The sequence below is a fragment of the Patiria miniata genome, unplaced genomic scaffold (genome assembly GCF_015706575.1).
Source record: "Patiria miniata isolate m_02_andy unplaced genomic scaffold, ASM1570657v1 HiC_scaffold_30, whole genome shotgun sequence".
Classification (NCBI taxonomy): Eukaryota; Metazoa; Echinodermata; class Asteroidea; order Valvatida; family Asterinidae; genus Patiria; species Patiria miniata.
This window is the reverse complement of record NW_024037070.1, coordinates 865,367-886,952: the sequence shown is the minus strand read 5'-3', so window position 1 is coordinate 886,952 and position 21,586 is coordinate 865,367. Positions and strand designations below refer to the sequence as shown.

General features: G+C 44.3%; 1 protein-coding gene across 1 annotated transcript in view; it reads left to right on the top strand.

Annotated features, from left to right (window-relative positions):
- Positions 1–21,586, top strand: part of LOC119739374 (centriolin-like) — a 306,576-nt gene that overhangs the window by 204,329 nt on the left and 80,661 nt on the right. Inside the window, exons 18-20 of the mRNA XM_038214300.1 lie at positions 6,529–6,682; positions 7,575–7,691; positions 20,556–20,770. Coding sequence (XP_038070228.1) covers positions 6,529–6,682; positions 7,575–7,691; positions 20,556–20,770 — 486 coding nt within the window. The remainder of the gene's footprint in view (positions 1–6,528; positions 6,683–7,574; positions 7,692–20,555; positions 20,771–21,586) is intronic.

Here is a 21,586-nt window from a genome sequence, read left to right as displayed (position 1 = left end):
GAGTCAATGCCTGGGACCCAAATTGCCCTCCTTACATTTATGTCGTTCTGCTGGTTTTTTTTTTCAAAGTTATTTGTGTAAAACTGTTAAACAAAAATCATTGATCGTTATGCTGTTATGAATTTTACTAAACTGATAAAACGGAATAACCGTGTTTATCTTCATACCGTTTTACAAAATTGTAAAACGACAAAACAGTCAATGGTTTGTTTACTGTTTTTGTTTTTGAGGAAATCCAAAACGGTAAAACAAAATAACGGTATGTACCGGGATTGTTCTTGATAGTCTTAAGAAGCCTATTGATTTTTGGGCTGGCAGGTCAAAGGTCAAGGTACTATTCCTAAAACAAAGGATAACCTGAGAAATACTTTGCTTAGGAACTTGAAATTTGGTTTGTGGGTTGTTCTTGGTAGTCCTAAGAAGCCTATTGCTTTTGGGTCGACAGGTCAAGATCACCATATTGCTAAAACGATCGAAATCTTGTCAATGCTATAACTTGAGAAACACTTTACTTAGGAACTTGAAATTTGGTTGTGGGTTGTTCTTGAAAGTCTTATCAAGGTTCCCCAGTTCTAACTGGTTCCAATCTTTTTGAGAACTGGGTACCCGCAATGCTCGGTTCTGGCTCCAAAAGAATCGGTTGTACATTAAATTACCTATTCTCCGTGCACAAAACCCAGAGCGGAGAATCGGCTCCATTGAAATTCAATCACATGAAGGTCCGGGATATTTTCTGTGGCTAGTCAAAACAATGGCAGGAAAACTACACAGACTTCCATACATCACGCGTCGGAGACAAATGCTAAACAGAGCCCTTTGCGGCCATGAGGCATAAAGCATTGAACCCAATACTGGCCCAGTACCATGGATAATATTGCTTTGAATTGCATAATGTTGCATGGGGCGTGGCCAGACCGATCAGGGTTACTTGGACAAGTGCTGTAGAGGGTTTAACCAATAAAACAAAAAGGAGTCCAATTTTCACTACGGCTCTCGGTGCTGGAATCGGCTCTGATGGACCCAGCTCTGATTATGAGTGCTGGGCGAATCAGTTCTACGGGCCCGGGTACAGGTACAAAATACCCAGCTCCAAACAAGTCGCGAATCTGCCATTGCATGAAAACAAATTAATCCTTAACTTTGGTTCATTCTGATTTGGTGCACGTGGTGAAGAATGACAAGTCACGCAGTGCACACTAAAAGATGGGCTGCTAGATGATAATAATTGTGTTCATGCAACTTAAGCCCAGTAAATCTGGACTGTCCGTGACTCATTCGGATCAGAGCCGGGTGTTTGGACCCGGGTCCATCAGAGCCGATTCCAGTGGCGTAGCCGAGGAGGGGGGGGGGGGGGGGGGCACGGGGGGCCAACCGCTGTAAATAAAAACTATATGAAAAAAAAGTAAAGAAATTTGAACAAAACCTGATGCAAATTTTATCTATATAAAATACGATTATATGTAACTTGTGGAAAAGTTACAAAGCGCTTTACTGACTAAGATTAAACTTTGCATGAGCTTTCGTGGCAACAACTGCTTCATCTGATGAAGTAGTTGTTGCCACGAAAACTCATTCAAAGTTTTACCATATTTCTTAAAGTGTTATATAACTTTTCCATTTATTACTGTCTGACTGACACAGCTACCATCCACTTAATTGAGTATATATGTGTGTCTACTTCGCTCAACTTACCTGTAGAGCAATCTACTTATGCATATTCCCTATCCGCTCCGTTCACAAGTACCCCCTCACCAGCAAAGGAAGTACAGCTGGGGGTGACCGACCGACGCCATCTTGCCTGACTCCAATTCATTTGCCGCAAAGCGCGGCCACTGCGTGTACATAGTAAAAATCCCCTGGTGTACGTGCGTCACACACAAGGAACGGTGAGCGTCAACCAGCGAAATGTCCCACCCATGGGACGTCGTTGCTAGGTAAAAGGGCGCCCTCTTTGTCCGCGCACGGAGCCCATACCGGCAGGTATTTCCCGCTAAGAGTTTTATAAAATAGCGCCCTCTGGCGCCCTACTCATAATACCCCGCAGCATGCGTGCCTCGTGAGCGTCCTCGTGAGTGTCCTCTTTTCTCTTAGCGGCAGGTTGGGTATGACGTGTGTAAAATAGCTCCTGTTTTTATCGTCATTTTACTACCCTTTTTCCGCTTAATAAGAGAAGTTTATTGAGTAAAAGAGTTAGTTTGTAGAGTTTCTCATCATCTTCTTGTTTTATTTGTTATATTTATTCAATTATTATGAAGCCTTTGGGGAGAACCGATCTGTCAGAAACCGGGGAGAATTACTCTTGTACGGGACGGACCAGATGTTTTCCGTTGTTCGGGGTCCTGGTGCCCCAGGTGTCTTCAGACATTTCCTCGGACACACCCCTGGGCCATTCTTCAAGGGAGAAGAACAAGACGAAGAAGGATGATCGCCGATCATGCCATTCTTCTTCAGACTCTGACGGCTCTTCTGATCGGTCCCACCGGTGCAAACGCTCCCGTGGTGAGGACTCGATCTTGAGTACTGATTTCCTGCAGGCTTTTCAGTCAATCTCATCTACGCTATTGGCTCTTTATGGGTCGCCAGATGGGCCCCATTGGTGGCCCCCCTGAAGCCGCGAGCCACGCACCACAACCCTTAATCGTTGGTCTCGATCCAACAAAGGGACATACCGCACACAGATAGCCGTGCTCCGGAGACCCACCTGCAGTGAATGGTTCACAGTTGTCATTCATTGGTCACGGTTAGGTGGCCCAAGCACAACGAGATACATGTACATGTACAGGTACATGTTCATTTGTACATGTATACCACACATGGTTGCGTGCACCGGAGGCCAGGCCTGAGGCGAACGCTTCACATTTGCCGGCTGTGGGCCTGTTGGGTGGACCAGAGACAACAGGACCTACCGCACGCAGTTAGCTGTTCGCTGGGATCCCCACCCCTGTCTATTGTCTCCGAGGAAGTTGCCCATGCAGCCACCGCCGCGTGGTTCTTTACAACTCGCCCCTCTAGAAGGTTCTCGTTCACCGGAGTCAACTCGACCTTCGCAATCGGCTGATTCATCTGATGATGATGAATAACCAGACCAATTACAGCGGCTGTCCATCACAGAAACAGAACTCCGTTTTGTGTAGAGGGGCATAAAACGGGTACATAAATTACCCTCCACCGATGAGCCCCCTCCGCCCGATCATAAATCTTTCAAGCGCAGGACGGGCTTCACATCTAACACTGACAAAGTGTTCCCAAAGTTCCTTTGGATCAAGTGTGTGTGGAACACATCGACAACATTATGTCAACGGACAAATGGGCGTCTATTTCTCAGGTAGGAACAGGATTACTATCGTCGACCCACTTCGTTCTACTTATTCTTTGATCAAATTTGGGCGATTTATTGCACCGATCCCACTGCCGCAAACACTACCAGGATGAGGACTCGTTTTTTTTTAGCCAACTCATTGCAAGCCTTGCAATTGTTCTCGGCTTCATTGCTGATTTCATGGTTGGCCCGATGTGCCTATTGCCTGGCGGGCGCCGTTGATGAAACATGTCTGTGCATGTATTTTTGTTATTTTGATATTGATGTTTACATCCATAGTTGTCAATGACGACTGCTCAGATGGACAATCTAAGAAAGCCAACAGACCTGCGGTCAGACCAGCGCAGGTGACGATCAAAGCTAAGCAACTAACCATATCAATCTGCTTGTTTCATGGATTAGTCCCTGATTTCCGGTCTACTGCACGAGGGTTCTTGACCCCTGCACGTGGCAGACGAATACACTGGTGATGGAGACGGACGGGCTGCTTGATTACACATTCCGGCCATTTCCTCTTATCCCTCGGTTACTGAATCAACTGGAACAAAAGGATGACAAGGTTCTCCTCTTAACTCCCTGTTGGTCCCATTGATTGGTTCCCAAGGCTAACATCCGAGGATAACAATATTCTGTTCCAGTGCAGCTTGGGTTTCCTTCACCCGGCTCCGCAGGAATTTCTCCTGATGTGCTGGGTGCTGTCATGCAATCCCTGTTCAAGCTACAGCTTTTTACAAATACACATGTATGGCTTTTGCCGCTGGGGGGGGGGGGGGCCAATTGCTCGCCAAGGGGGACCCGGCCCCACTAGGGCCCCCCCCCCCCCCAGGCGACAGGCCTGCCTTTCACAACATGTTTTTTTATCACCATGACCCCACCATACCCAGGCGCGGATCCGGGGGGGGGGGGGGGGGGGGGGGGGGGGGGGGGCGGTGGCACGTGCCGGCTCTGATATTGAACATCAGCCTGCAAACATTGCGTACTGGCCGTATGACACACCGATCTCCACTCGAGAAGCTTAGAAATAAACCGCGATCCCACCGTACGTACCCCATACGTACATATTACCCTACATATACATGTTTCGTTATTAGATTCATACGAATGTACCTATGATTTATTCTCTATGAACATGCAGCTTTATTGGGGGGCCCGCGACAAACACACGTTGTGCACTGCTCTTTGGACCACACCATTGGTCAAGGGTGTGTTTCAGTAAGAACAATTTGCCAGCATTTCCACGCGCTTTTAATTACAAATTGTACTTTCACGGAGTCAAAATCATTTCCTTGTTTTGAATTGACTTCTTTAACATCACGTCATCATATAATTTTCGTAAAGACCTTATTCCAGAAACGATGAAAAACACTGAAAAAAATTTAAACACCCCTGAAGGTCATGGATCCATCCATAAAATTTTATTTTTACGAAGAAAGTTGAGATCCAAAAGTTGGGTTTTTGACGTTACTACGCATTGCTGAAAATCAGCAGTTAATTGCCCAAAGGCAAGTTTTAGCACTCGAGACATGCTCTTGCAAGCTAGACGGAATGCAGGGAGTTGCTTTGTCAAGTGCAAGCGAGGTATTAAATTTGATCGTAGTTCGTCGGTGGCGATTCGGGCCAGCGCGCATCCGTGCCGGCCGGGAGGTATGCACCAATTCCCGATGTTTATTTCTCAACGTCATCATCAACAATTATTTACTGTATTTTTTTACATAACAAAAAGACGAATCCACCTTCAAAATGTGTCGTACCATGTGGGAATTGCAATCATGGCGCTGAAAGGCTAGGCCCGATGTCTCTTATCTGTAAAGATCAGACGCATGTATACGAACTAGGCTGATTGTTTCACACAATTTGTCTTGCTGCGCCGCCGATCTGGTGATGGTTTATTTACAAATACATGTACTAGCCTCTATTCTTGAAATTGAAACTGGACTGAATTAAAAGAAAATTTCGTTAAAATGCATTTTACATCATGCAAAAAAAAGAGGGAGAAACTTGGAGGACCGCATGATTAATTTCTGTAGTCATGAGATAAAACTGAGCTGTGAAGTTACAATCTGCATGGAGGCCTTATTGCTCCTCTGTTTAGTTTGATTAAATTACACTAATTTTAAACTTGAATTCAATTGACATGTTCAAGCGGTTTGTTCTTGTTGATCAATTGAAAATTTCAACTTGAAACCAAAACATTAGAAAGCATCCTTGCAACAGTTTACAAACTGAGTTTTTACAATTCCTTTTTCCAAAATATAATGCACGAAAACATGTAGAAGAAAATACATGATATCAAGTGAAGAACAGAAGAAACTTAGAAGGCTTGTAAAAGCAAGATTATGTTTTAATCAATGAACAAAATGTTATAATCTTAAAACAATTTACTCAAATAACTCAGGGGAAAAGGGGCCAGGAATCCCCTCAAAATACACCACGGAGCATCTAGAATTCAAATTTCTAGATGCCGTAAGACATTCGTGCTCCGCGCTTCTATTAGTTTTTGTAGCAAATGCCCTAATGCATCGTTGCAAAAATAAAATGCAAGAAATTATAAAGACAAAAATACATGGTTTTCAACTCTCAAACACAGTAACTTAAAATCTGTAAAAGAAATAGTTTATTTAAAAAAATCCTTATATTATAATCTTTAAAACTTTTGCTCAAATAATTCAGGGGAAAGGAGCCAGGTATCGCCTCAGATTGCACCACAGAGCATCTAGAATCCAAAATTTCGCTCACGGATGCTCACGAGGCACGTATGCCACTGGGTATTATGGGTAGAGACACCAGAGGGCCCTTTTGTGTAAACTCTTAGCGTAAATACCTGCCGGTTTAGGGAATATGCATAAGTAGATTGCTCTACAGGTAAGTATTCCTTCATAGACCCTAACCACACTTCTGTGGTTTTTTTTTTTTTAATTTCTTCCTGTCCTTTCATCTTTGCTGTAGCCGAATTTTGTTGACTCACCAGCCAGGCTACTTAAGAAATAGTTTGACTAGCCTGCAGTTGTTTTAACTAGCATTTGGCTAGCAGGCTTCCGCTAATGTCGAACCCTGATCACACTTTTTCACAAGTTGTAAGAAATGAAACTCAAGTCTTCCAAATGTAACAAATGCAGGTTTGTTTTACTGTTCATCCTCTATACATTTGACTGGACATGTGAGTGACTTTATTACAACTCTGCTTATTTCATCTCTTTTTATGTTTTTAGGTTGAGTCTTTAGCCAAGGCAAGAGCTCGACAAATTGCCCAGGAGCTTGCAAGAGCTGAAGATAAGATGTTAAAACTACATCAGGCCCTAGTTGATAGAGAGAAATTATTGCAACAAGAGATGCAACGAGGGGATGTAGCCTCCCAGACTCTGGGTTAGTCAAGGTTCAGAGATGCCACTTTTCCAGTTTTGACCAGAATTCCTGTGTTTTTTAAATCTCACAAAATTCCTGACCGCCAGGAATTTTCTGGCCGTCAAAATAAACTGGAAAAAGAGAAGAAAACTGTGGAAATACGTCGATTTTTACCTTGTTTAGCGCTTTTGATTTAGTACATTTAGGTACACGCACGGCACAACGTTGTTCGTTGAAGTAGTCTTAAATACATTCTTTGTTGTTGCCGAGCCTGCAGGCGATACAGGCGGCCAACGTACTTGCACGCAGTATACAACGGCGCCTCATGCATGCCCGGGCGTGTTGTTTGATAAGCACACGTAGCATTCAGCCTGGAAATCAAGTCTAGTTATCGGTGGTTTCCGATCGCAGTGATATATGTGAATACAAAATACGCCAGGTCCCAACCATGGTTTCGTCGAACGCATCGCGTGGTGCAAAGATAACATTTAAGATTTTGGCTAACACCACTGTGAACTATTTAAGCATTCAATCCTAATGCAAAATTTCAACACACAAAACTTTGTTTTAATCCATTGCTATATCGCATTCTAACTACTCATTTAACCCGAATTAGCTCTGTGATTGTGTGGTTAAGATGTCTGCACTCGTAAGCAGGAGGTCATAGTGATAGGTTTCAGTTCCCCCAAGCAAGCTCAGGATTTATATCTTACAACAACAAAAATGAAGAGAAAACACACACACATTTAGTGCTTTAGAATTACATAGTAAAAGGTAAACCCAGATTAACAGTTACATGTACTAAGTGGTTCATTAATAAAGGCGTGACAGTTCTGCAAGTTGCCTTCATGAGGGCGTTCCTTTTTATCCCCCTGGCTGTAAATATTGTTGCTGTTCTGTGTTTCTAATTTAGCTACTCAGCAGATACAGATGGATGCTTTATATGACACACTGGAAGAGCAGAAAGCTGAGATACTGAAACTACATGATGCACTGAACAGGCTTGTGATACCAAAACCAGGTATGGCAGGTATGTGGCTAAGGATTTTATATGTGTGAAATTGGGTTGTGGTTGTGTTCCTGTAATACAGAGCAGAGATAATAAAGAGCATATCCATGGTACAATGAAAAAGGCTTTTTAATTTTTAAATGGATTTTTTTTTTTAAATATACCACAAATGTGTAAACAATCTTAATAGTCAGGCAGCTTAGGCCAGGTTTTGGAATGGATATGGACATTCCGGACAAAAGCGCCAAATTGTCCATAACATGCTCCTCATAGCCTTAGCTTTGAATTTTTGATAGGAACCGCCTTATCCAATTACATTATGGTGGCCATCTTGGATTTTTAAAGATGGAGGCCATTGAAAAAACTATATCTACCTATATCTCATCTTCTAAGCCACTTAGGATTCAAATCTTGGTGTCTTAATATACATTTTCAGGGTCAAGGAACGCAAGTGTACCATTTGGGATAGTGTCAAATAGTTGGTTTGTCCAAGTACACTATTGTGGCCATCTTATGTTTGAAAGATGGCCACCATTTAAAACATATCTACGAATACATGTATTGCATCTTTAAGCCACTCTGGATTTAAATCTTGGTGTCTAAACATATATTTTCAGGGTCAAGGAACGCAACTGAACCCTTTGGATTAGTGCAAAATGGTTAATTTTTCCAGATAGATTACGGTGGCCATCTTGGATTTAAAGATGGCCGCCACTAAAACCCTAGATCTACCAATACCTGTTCTTCTAAGCCACTGAGGATTAACATTTTGCCATGTAAACATACATTTTCAGGGTCAAGGAATACAACTACACCATTTAGGATAGTGTCAAATGGCTAGTTTGTACACATTCACTATTGTGGCCATCTTCGATTTTAAAGATGGCCGCCAGATAAGAATTGCATTTACTGATATCTCAGCTACTACGCCACATTGAAACACAGTCTAGGTGTCAAAACATACATTTTGAGGGTCAGGAAATACTACTCTTTTATTAAGAAGAGCCTCAGATAGTTCAGTTTCATTTACACACAGAAGAGACAAACTGAACATGAAATCTCTAAAAGAATACCGTTGATACACTGCAGTCACTGAACATACTGCGTGAAGTATATATAAAACAAAATTATGTGAGAATAACTGTCATCACTCACCACAGTTTACAGTTTAAAAGTGCTCGCCTTATTTCTCACAGTTGCAACCGTAGAGGTTAGTGCACTTGCAGTATACCTTCCAGCTGCATGCACGTCTTGCATCGCATTTGCTTTGACTCTTGCATCCACATTGAACTAGTTCACTGTAGGCTTTGGAGGCCACAGGTAACATCGCCCAGACAGAAACCCATTACTGTTTTTGTTCATGTTCGAGCGCCTGATTCTAAACGGGCTTGCCCCTGTTGCTGAAACATCCCTTATCCCTTAGCAACCCAGTTTGCAACATTGCAAGTCAACAACAAGCCAACGATTAATCTGACACAGCATGTCGAGGATGGGCTCCAAAAGGACAAATAAGTAGAGTATTTTTGTCGATTTTTCGGCCGCATAATGATACTGTAAACCAACACCGCCTCCTGAAAAAGATCAAGGAGTTGACCGAAATACCTGGCATTTACAGATCTTATCGGTCCCCTTCTCAAAGACAGATGCTTCCTTGTTGTTCTGAAAAAAAAAACCAAACAAACAAATTCCCTGGCGACGGCAACAAAACGGCCTACCTCAAGGCAGTGTGCTAGCTCCGTTGCTGTATAACGTCTATACAAATCACCAACCGATAAGCCAGGACACTGAGCATTTCATCTACGCGGACAATGTTTGTGTTACATCTCAAGAGATTCCGTTTGAAGCCATAGAAGCAAAACTTACCTCAGCACTTGGCCGTCTCTATACTATTGAGCGCAATCACCTCCGTGCCAATCTCGCTAAGACCCAAGTCTGCTCGTTCCATCTCAGGAACGTAATAACCACGAAGCCAACCGACCACTTAACATCGAACGGTCCGGAACACCATTGGCCCATTGTAGGCATCCTGTCTACCTTGGAGTGACCCTCTATTGTATCCTGTCATTCAAGGAGCCCCTCAAAAAAATAACACAAATCCAGATTTAGTTCCCCTTAACAACATCAAACGGACATTGAACAAACTCCAAATGGGGAGTCAAACCATATACCCTAAGATCAACCACTTTGGCTCTGTGCTATTCTTGAGCACAGTATGCGTGCCCCGTCTGGGAGCTGAGAGATCAACCCATACCATAAAACCTGACCCAGCCTTAAACAACACGCAGTTTGATCACTGGATGCTTGAAACCCACCAACACAAGTAATTTGCACCTTCTTGCTGGCATTCCCCCTCCGGATAACCGAAGGGAAGTTGCCAGCCGAGCTAAGATATTTCCAAAGTGATAAATAATGAGCGTCACCTCCTCCAAGGGCGGCAAGCTTTGGCACAAAGGTTGAAGTCAAGAAAAGCTTCCTCAGCCATGTCCACTCCCTCTTAACATCCAGGGGAGAGGCCAGACTCCAACTCTGGAAGCAAAGACTGGGAAGCAACCGCCCACCGATTTTCATGGCAATAACACCGGCGGGAAACCTTTCAACAGGTGCTACATCGACATGGGTTCAATGGAAAACTATCAACCGCTTGAGAACTAGGACTGGCAGATCACAGACCGCCTTAATCAAGTGGAGCTACAAAAGTGGATCAGTTGCATGTGGTTGTGGAGAGGCAGAGCATACCATATACCATGCCCTCGTCTGTTTGGGGCTCAATGAAAATGCGAAAAACTGTGTCAGCCGGTGGGAAACATATTGATTACTTTGAAGAAATGCAAAGAACAATCGAGAGTTCAGCCCCAACCTTCTGGAGTGGTTGTGTGTTGTTCTCTGCTCACAATCACTGGTGCACCTTATTCCAGCCTGATACACTACTCGCTTTGTGTGCTGCATTGTTGGGTTTTAATGGCTTTTTAATACATGATTTCTGGTGTTCCCTCCACATTTTAAATGGTAAAATAATGTTCTTGTACTTATTTCTAGTAATATGTTTTCATGTTGGTAATCATACACTCGCTTAGTTTCTGATTGCTTAGTGTATGACTGATTTCCTGTCTGTTTATGAAGGTGTGTTTCTTTGTCGGCTTCCTGTTATAGTCTGTCGTTTCCTTGTTGGGGTGTCTGTCTGTTTGTTTTGGTCTGTTTGTTTGATTGTCTTTCCTGTTTTGGTCGTTTGTCATTTGCTGGTTGTTTGTTTGTTTGATGGGGTGTTGGGGGTGTTTGTTTGTTTGTTTGTTTGCTTGCTTTTGTTTATTTGTGCGTCCTATAGTTGAACTTTGTACGGTTGGTGTTTGTCATGTTGTTTTTCTACCCGGCGTAAATTAAGTACATGTTTTTAAAGTGTTTTTGACTGTAGGCTATAATAACATTTTTAAAATTTTAACTGTCAAGAATCCATTTTATCTTGTAATATAACTGGCCATATTTGAATATTAACGTTTACTTTTTCTAACCTCAGTTACATATTTATTCGAATAAGTTAATTATTGGTTTTATAGTTTATGTGATGTATTTTGTCATTTTTTATGTAGTTTAAATAACGAATCCAACCCGTTTATGGTTGCTAATAAAATGATCCTTACCTTACTGAATCCTGGGTTGGAGGAAGCCAGAGACAGTGAGGGCCAGAGATTTCTACCCGCCAAGGTTCAAAGATGGCATTGACCCAGTAAACAGGACGGTATTGGGCCAATACCGGCTTATTATGGGTTTGTTCTGGCAGTACCCATACAGTTTAAACGGTGCAATACCAGAAGTAGGCTAATGTTGGCTTGATTGCGGCAAAACGGTTAGGTGTTGACGGTACAGAGTCAGAATTGGTCCAGTGCTGGCCCTATTATGGCAAACGGTAACAATTCAGAGCCTGCATCGGGCAAGTTATAGTCTTTTTAAGGCAAACCATGTTCAGCAAGACGGCGCACAGCCTGAAGCGGGCCATTGCAAGTCCTCTTACGACAAACCATGACAAAAAGACGGTATTATGACCTGAATCGGGCCAGTGTTGGTCCCTTTACGGGAAATCATAACGGCAAGACGGTACACCACCTGAATTGGGCCGTGCCAGCCCTTTTACGGAAAACCATAATGGCAAGGAGGTACATAGTCTGAATCGGGCCAGTACCAGCCCTATTAAGTCAAACCACAACGGCAAGACGGCACCATGGGCGTCGCTAGGATTTTTTCTAGAGGGGGGGGGGCAAAACATACTTTTCCCAAACAATTCCTGTATTTCGCAACATATTCCGAATTTCTCAGTTTTAGAGGGGGGCAGGGACATTTTGCCCCCCCAAAAAATCATTAAATTTACACCACTATGACTTCGCGTCTCTTTTTCTTTTATTTTTTTAAAATTCTTTTTCTTCCTTCTTTTTTTTTTTTTTTTTTTTTGGTGGCTTTTCCAGGGGGGGGGGAAGCGCCCCCCTTGCCCCCCCCCCCCCCCCCCTCGCGACGCCCATGGACGGCACATTGCCTGAATCGGGCCAGTGCTGGTCCTTTTACGGCAAACCAAAATGGTCAGCCTTAAATGGGCCAGTGCTGGTCTTTTACGGCAAACCAAATGGCCGCCGTAAAGTATCTGGACAAACTTACCATATGACACAATCCCAAATAGTACAGTTGAATTCCTTGACCCTGAAAATGTGTCGTTAGACACCAAAATTGTATTCCTAAGTGGTTTAGAAGATGATATATTGGAAGATATAGGTTTTCAATGGCGGCCCTCTTTAAAATCCAAGATGGCCACCGCAAGGTATCCGGACAAATAAACCATTTGGCACTAACCAAAATGGTTCAGTTGCGTTCCTTGACCCTGAAAATATATGTTTAGTAAAGCAGACTTTACAGAAGGCGGGCGGGGGTTGATAAGAGTTATTGATAGTGTTAACATCAAGACTAGAACTTTTCAGAGTTACGTCAGTTGGGCTCTGAAGGACTGTTGAAGTTGTCAAATGTGTCATGGGAATTGAAAGTGATCCTGTTGGGTACAAGAGCTAAAGGAAGGAGGAAAGGCTCAGGGATTGGGAAGAAAAGTCGCTGCAAGGACCCCCTACGCATGTAATGACGGGAAGGATGGAGAGAGTGAAAGTATTAACTTGGATGTGTAAGATGTGTGTGGGAAAGAGGAGACAGTATTTAATTTGGTTTGTGAGTGAAGTAAGATGGCCCAGTTGGAATACAAGGGGATGAACACCAAGTCAGCCAAGATGCTACTTGTTAGCTGTTTTGGTCAAGGTACATATTAACTGTCAAAACATTCAGACCTGTAGTTCTGTAGATATAGGCCTTAAATGCACCTTTATGGTGATGTCATATGTCATATGAGGACGTCATCATGACATCACTTCAATTTTCATCTATAACACACCCCTGTCTAGGTATATGTACATACCAACTTTCAACCCAATCAAACTTGTAGTTCAGTAGATATAAGCCTTCAACATGTGCACCTTGAATGTAATGTTACTTGTGCTGATGTCATGAAGATGTCAATGTTCAGCAAACATCTGCTGGTCTATGTGTGTGCCAAATAGAAAAGCAATCGGATGCACGATGAAAACATGTAAAAATGCTATGGGAAAAGTCTGGGAAAAAATAGATCTATGTCTGTTCCATAAACATAATATATAGGCTCTTTTACATTATTTGTTTGTACATGACTTGGGTTTTCTTGGTTCCCTTATTCATATTTGTCCAAATCAATTTGGAATGTACATTCAACCAGTACTGGGACGGTATATTTCCTTCCCAACAGATACGCCTAACCGCTCAGAAATCTTCTGGTTGTGTCTTCCGCTTGGCAACCCTTAGTGACTTTCACTTCAGGGCCGTTACGTCACAGTATGCTTTCATTGGCCCAAAATTTGTCCACAGAACCGATGATTTACTCTCTGTCTTCAACTTGTTATGAAGAAAATAAAGGGAAAAAATAAACATCATAAATCTGTTTGTAGATAATGTGTTGAGAGAAAATTGCGGGGGAGGCAAAACTGGGGTGCAAGGAAACAAGTTTTTTTTTATGGGGGGCAAATGACTTCCCCCTCCCATGCCCCCCCCCCCCATAGCACTGCCACTGAATGAGATCCTGGGCTGATCATGTGGTCAGAGCATGGTCTGAGTGCTGGCTTGTAGTGTGGTATGGTATGTCAAGAAAACAGCTCCCGTAGGATTTTTGTGCTAAAATTGGTTTATTTGCATTTCTGGGTTCTGTTGGGTCCAATCTATCAGAAATTGATGGGGTTCAAATTTTTCGGACCCCCACCCACTTTCTGGGGGTCACCCGTTTTGGAACCCCCCCCCCCCCAGGACAATATGTCAGTCAGTTTTTACCCCTCAGCCGAGAGGCTCGAGGGGTATTGTCATCGCCTAGGGCGTCCGTCCATCCGTGTGTCTGTGTGTGTGTGTGTCCGTTCTGACCAGACCACCCTTGTGGGGTGATGTTCCTTTCAGAACACATCACCCCACTTTTTACACAATGGAAAAACATCACCCCAGAAGGGAATCTTTAGAAAAAGGGATAATGGGAACACAATGCTATCACCCCACAAGTCCGTCTGGCTAGAACGGGCGTCCGTCCGTCCGGCCGGGTAGCTTAGTTTCCGGATGATAACTTGAGTTAGAAATGTTGTTTGGGGTTGTAACTTCGGTAGGGGGTTGCCCTTAGGAGTAGGCAAGTTGGGATTGGTTTTGAGGTCAAAAGGTCAAAGGTCAAGGTCACCATGGTGAGTTAAAGGTAAATGGTTTCCGGATGATAACTTGAGTTAGAAATGAGATTTTGGTGTCTAACTTTGGTAGAGGGTTGCCCTTGGGAGTAGGCAAGTTGGGATTGGTTTTGGGGTCAAAAGGTCAAAGGTCAAGGTCACCGTGGTGAGTTAAATGTAAATGGTTTCCGGATGATAACTTGAGTTAGAAATGAGATTTTGGTGTCTAACTTTGGTAGAGGGTTGCCCTTGGGAGTAGGCATGTTGGGATTGGTTTGGGGTCAAAAGGTCAAAGGCCAAGGTCACCATGGTGAGTTAAAGGTAAATGGTTTCAGGATGATAATTTCAGTTAGAAATGAGATTTTGATATCTAACCTTGGTAGGGGGTTGCCCTTGGGAGTAGGCATGTTGGGATTGGTTTTGGGGTCAAAAGGTCAAAGGTCAAGGTCACCGTGGTGAGTTAAATGTAAATGTGGAAAACGCTTTATGATGGAGAGTCAACTGCTCTACTAGCCTTGGTTCCAGCCCTTTCAGTTCGTCAATGAAGACGGAGCAGATCTCGCAAGGGAGACAGGAGACATTGGGTTCTTGAGGTACACAGGGAGGCATCCGTTAGCCATACAACCTGCTGGTGAAAAAGCTGCCATTTCGGCAAAAAGTCCAAGATCTACTCAAAGAAGAACCGTAACTGCCCTCGAAGAGAGTCCTGGAAGCAATGGTTTAGCAGTAGGGCGGGTGTTGGTAGATGTACGAGGTTCCAGAGTGCCAGTTCAGTTGCGTAATATGTCTGGTCACATTGTAAAACTCAGACGAAATCGCCGGTAGCGACCCTGTCGTGTGTCACAAAGTTGGTCCCTCAGCTGCAGATGTGTTTAACCAGGGTGATGTTGTAATGATGGAACAAGCTGTCAAGGGTCCCAGTACCTTCCCAGATGTTGACCTCAGTTGTGCAGCTTTATCCCCAACCAAGAAGGCAGCCATGGAGATACTCCTTACCCAAAACAGGGATGTGTTCTCAACAAGCTCCTTGAACGTCGGTTCCACCAGCACCGCAGAGCATGAAATCCCACTGAGTGATCCAACCCCCTTCAGACTACCCATATCTAGCTAATCCCCCCCCCTCGCAGTTCCAAGAAGTTAGAAGCCATATATATAAGAGCTGAGACAGGCAGGTGTGATACATCCCAGCCAGAGTCCTAATATACATCCCCAAATTGTAGTTGTGCAGAAGAAGGATGGAAAGATTCGTTTGTGCATTGACTACCTCCGGCTGAACTCGAAGACCATACGGGACGCCTACCCCCCACCACGTATAGTCAAAGCACTCGATGCCCTGGGAAAGGCAACATATTTATCTTGCCTTGATCTAACGTCCAGCTACCACCAGGTCAAGATGGCTACAAAAGACCAGCAGAAGACAGCTTTCACCTCACCGATGGGGCTATTTGAGTTTAGCTGAAGCCCTTCGGACTCGTGAACGCGCCAGCTACATTTCAGAGGTTGATGTCAACTGTTTTTGGTGACATGGCGTTTGAGAGTCTGCTCATCTACCTGATTGACATCATTGCCTTCAGCACCATGATGGAGGAGCACGTGGAGCGTCTCAGCAAAGTGTTTGCTAGGTTATGAGAGCACGGGCTAAAGTTGAAAGCGTCAAAATGTCAACTCTTCAGAACCAGTGTGCACTATCTGGGTCACGAAGTGTCAGCGGAGGGAATCACCAAAGATCCTGGGAAGGTTTCGGCAGTGAAGAATTGGCATATCCCGAAATGCAAGAAGGATGTCAGGAGTTTTCTGGGGATCACCGCTTATTACCGAAGGTTTGTTCACCAGTATGCAAAGATTGCAGCTCCCCTTTTGCACTGATCGGAGGCAAGCTGAACACCAGAGATCCACCCTTTGCATGGACAGAAGGATGTCAAGAAGCATTCACCAACCCGATCACCGGATTAACCTCTGCACCAATACTGGCATATGCCGACTACACTCTTCCATTCTCGGTTCAGACTGATGACTCCCTTGACGGTTTTGGTGCAGTGCTAACTCAGGAGCAAGGTGGGAAAGAAAGGGTAACTGCCTGCACGAGCCGGACCCTAACTCCATCTGAAGCAAGAAATCCTGCCTACAAGTTGAAATTTAAAGCGCTTCATTGGGCTGTTACCAACAAATTTAGAGATTACCTGTATGGCAACCAGGTGACAGCAGTGACTGACAATAATCCCTTGACCTACCGGTACATGATTCCATGGGCCACGCCAAAGACAGATACTTCTGGCCAGAAATGTATTCTGAAGTGAAGAGGTACATCACAAAATGCAGACGATGCGCACTCCGCAAGACACCAGACAAGAAGACGAGCAGGTCTGCAGAGCATCAATTTTTTAGGTTTGGAGACTTCCAAGGGAGAGTACGAACACATACTGGTCATCACAGACCACTACACCCGATATTCTCAAGCCTATCCTACTAGAAAGGCAAGGACTGTGGCACGAGTTCTATGGGAGAAATTCATCTCCAACTATGGAATCCCAGAACGACTCCACTGCGACCGGGAGGGGTCAGAAAATGTGAACCCCATCATTTTCTCACAGTCTGGTCCCTATTGAAGCCAAAACAGCAAACAAAATCAATTTTAGCAAAACATCCTACGGGAGTACATGCCATACCAAGTTTTTAGGGGGTCAAAACTGAAGTGACCCCCCCCCTTCCCAGGGAAGTGAGGGAGGGGTCAGAAAATTTGAACCCCATCATTTTCTCACAGTCTGGTCCCTATTGAAGCCAAAACAGCAAAAATAATCAATTTTAGCATAAAAATCCTACGGGAGTGCATGCGATACCGCACTATTGCCCCCAAACCTATTGGGAACTATTGCTCTGCAATTGTGACTGTTTGCCCAGGTTTCGGGATGGTTCTTCAATTTCCAGTTGGACCGTCCTCACACACCACCTCCAAGGCATGTATGTTTCACAAACCGATTGGACCGTCCTCACACACCACCTCCAAGGCATGTATGTTTCACAAACCGATTGGACCGTCCTCACACACCACCTCCGAAGCATGTATGTTTCACAAACCGATTGGACCGTCCTCAAACACCACCTCCGAGGCATGTATGTTTCACAAACCCATTGGACCGTCCTCACACACCACCTCCGAGGCATGTATGTTTCACAAACCGATTGGACCGTCCTCACACACCACCTCCGAGGCATGTATGTTTCACAAACCGATTGGACCATCCTCAAACACCACCTCCGAGGCATGTATGTTTCACAAACCGATTGGACCGTCCTCACACACCACCTCCGAGACATGTATGTTTCACAAACCGATTGGACCGTCTTCACACACCACCTCCGAGGCATGTGTGTTTCACAAACCGATTAGACCGGCCTCACACACCACCTCTGAGGCATGTATGTTTCACAAACTGATTGGACCGTCCTCACACACCACCTCTGAGGCATGTATGTTTCTCAAACCTCGCAACGGACATTCTCCTCCGTCGTGAGATCTTGGGTGGGTCTGCAAGCTCACTTTGGTCCCTGTTTGAACCTCTAGACCAGGCTACTGTTCTTAATGCTTCCTTGAGAACAGTTTTCCTCCTGACGGCAGCTACAGTGCACCGCATGAGTGAACTCCACACCCTGGCCATAGGTCAAGGACAATTGTGTTGGGAGCCTGGCGGGGTCCAACTGATTCCCCATCGATATTTCCTCTCGAAGAACCAGTCGGGATATTCTCCCCACCTGACATCTTCGTTCCTGACTTAAAGTCTTTCTGCTCTGTCCCAGAGGACAAGCTCTGGTGTCCTATCCGGACCCGCGAGTGGTGCCTCCATCAGACTGCACCGCTCTGCTGTGACCACGACTCTGTTCATAACTACGGTTTCACCACATCCTCCAGCAATACAATCACTCGCTGGGTCATGACTGTCACATGACTCGTATCATCTGACTGGCTTATCCCGAACAGAGTACAGGCCCAAGAAGTTTGCAACTTGACGACCTCTTTGGCCTCTTTTTGAAAGGAGTGGCCCTTGCACCTCCTGTTACTTCAGGGATGTGCTGCAAGCTGACAGCAGAACTGTCGTGCAGCCCTCTCTACTGCCTCATCAGTGGCGCAACCGGATCCAGTTGTTCCTCCGCTGGTGCCCTGCAGTACCGACCAGTGACGGCTTACCCGATTATATTAACAGCCAATTCCTCTGGTTTACTTTAGTGGGTTTTTCTGTTGGCTTTGGGCTCACGCTTCGTTGTGGCCTGCCTTACACATAGTACAGTCATATGTCGTATGCACACCCACCTACCTAAAACAGTGCTATTCTGCATATGTAGTAATAATCTACGGGTTAGTAGAGGGCAGAAGAATCTCCACCCCCCACGCAGGTGTTTTTACTTGAGAATACTTACCTGCAGAGTGCCCACCCACCTCCCCACTCTCACGTACGCATTCACTTACGCACCTTACACTCGAGATAAGAGGAAGTTTGGCGGGCGGGCCACAATGTACTGTGAGTAATTAATCTTAGCGAATCGCTAGCACCCTCTAGGGAATAACGCATATGTAGTAATACTCTAAAGGAAAGTATTCGCTAGTAGAATCGGCCCACACCTTTGTGGAGGGGGGGGGATTTCTATTGTTCCTCATCATCGATCTTCTGTTTTTGCCACAGCTGCCGTTGGTTTTCCTTGATTTTCCTCCAGCCCTCGAGTAATCGAAGATGCTTTGCATGTGTCTCCTCAATTTACACAATAAACATGCACAAATAACTGTGGGGACTACACACATGTTGTCCCATGGTACTATGGGGACCAAAGACGGTATGGGGATGGCAGAAAGTCCCCATAACTCAGTCCTTATTTCCCTAACAATAAAAATCTTCCCCATATGCAGTGATGGCATTGTCCTGGCAATTGTCTAGCATTATGAAGGGGAAATAAATGTATGACTGCAAATTTCTTGGTAAATTTAACAGTTAATTTTTTTTTCCTGGGTTGTATTTGGAAAGAGAGGTCATTAATTGTCTTCACTACACTCCCAATGCTACTGAAAAGTTTAGCTTTACATTTACAGCATTAGCTTCCGATTCGGCAATGTCCACTGCAGTAAAATACTATTAAAGTCATTCTATACTGACGTGGATGTGTATGGGCAAACAATGGTGGTATTCATGTAACAGATTAAATGCAACAATCCATGTTTATGCAGAATTTGTGTGTATGAGCACATTTCCATAATTTCCCTATTAAAACCCATCACTGTTGTTTCACTCAAGAGTTGTCAGGGGTTATCCCTGTATGTAGGCCATGTATTCTAGGTTAATCCTCATTGTCACTGTTGTGTTTGTTGGTCAATAAAATGGTAATAAAGAAACACAAACGGGGATACTTTTCAGTTGGTGTTCGCTTGTATTGATTGTAAGACCAAGCCATGCTTTTATTGAGTCACAGCCATTATTACTCAACACATTACCTCTAAAGGGATTTATGTGACAGTGCCATATGTGACAAATAATGGTGTACATTTGCCTCATCTTTCGTATTCTTTGAAGTGACCTGTACAATTTGATATCTGAAAGTAAAATATTTCAGAAACAATTTTTGAGTCCTTTCTTTCCATAGCACTGAATGGAGCTCTCTACTTCTTTACCACTTGATATTATACAAGCAATGAATGTTTACAAGTGCAATAGTAAGAATAATTTCATGAGGTCATACATGGAATGTGCCAGGAGGCAAAGCCAAGTGGAATGGAACAATGCTATCTGTCACCGCATAAAATTATTCTTTCTATTGCAGTAATTTTAAACATTCATTATTGGTTTTAAACAACACCTGAATAAAGTTCTCTTCATCTGATCTGAGGCAACAATCATGTGACCGTCTAATGGAAGTTCCGTAGAACGGGACTTCTATTTTTACAATGAACTTGGGCTGTGCATTGAGAGGAATAATTAGTGACACATGATCAGTGACCCACCAGTTAGACAACTGTAAGTTATTGAGGCATTGTTAAATGGCATTAACAAAAAATATATTTGTGAATTTTTTCAGTTTTCAGTTACAGATATTTGCCATAAATTTGGATTGTTTTTGCAATTGATATACTCAATAATGACTTATTCTATTACAGCTGCTCAACCTTCTGTACGTGATTATGATATTGAACATTTGCTCCGAGAGATTGAAAGACTGAACTATGCACTACAGCAGCAGGAGAAGCACATGTCAACCCAGGGGCTCCTACAGTTTGGGGATCAACCTATAAATAACCTTAGACCCACCTTTGTTGGTGACCTGCAAGCAGGGTTGCATCCTATTCCGTATACATACACTTCACCTGAGCAGGTAAAAAAAAATTGACCACACCTTCCACATTGATAATTTGGGTTTGAATCCATCAAGACTTGTGATATCATTTGCTTTCAGTGCTCACACAAATCTGGGATCCAGGGGAGGGGGCCCAATGGGGGCAGGGCGGGGTGAGGGGACCACAGGGGCACCTTCGCCCAGTAAATATTTTTAAAAATAGAGAGATGATAGAGAGAGAAAGAGAGGGAGGGGTAGGGTAACACCTTTAAAATACGTAATGTATAGTATGGTGCTTGCGGCAGAATGGGGGGGGGGGGGGGGGCCATTACTTGCGCCCCCCCCCCCACTCTTAGCAGGTCCCAAATTAGTGTTTGCAATGGTGGCGGAATGGTTTTCAACCTGGGGGGGGGGGGGGGGGAGGGAGGGGCGGGGGGGGGGGGGGCGCATCACTGAAAAGGGGCACTTGCTCAGTAAAAGGCATCTTCCATCGGTGCAGTAGTGTACCCAGCATTTGGGGGGGGGGGGGCCACATTCATGCAGAAATGTTGACACGTTTTTTTGTCACTGGACACTTGGCCTCCGTAAAATCAAATGGGGGCGGGGGTGCTCTTCAAAACCGGCCATTATGCAAAGTACGCATTGTGTGCCCATTTTCAGGGCGCATTGTAAGGGTTTAGAGGGGCTTGGTTGGTTTTCATATTCGTCGTTCATATCAGAACTAGTATTGCGAGGTTCCCTTGGTTCTACCCAGTTCCAATACGAGAACTGGAACCGCGAGTCCAATTTTTTTGAAAACCGGCTCTGAGTGCTGGAATCGGCTCTGATGGCCCCGGCTCCGATGCGTGCCGCAGG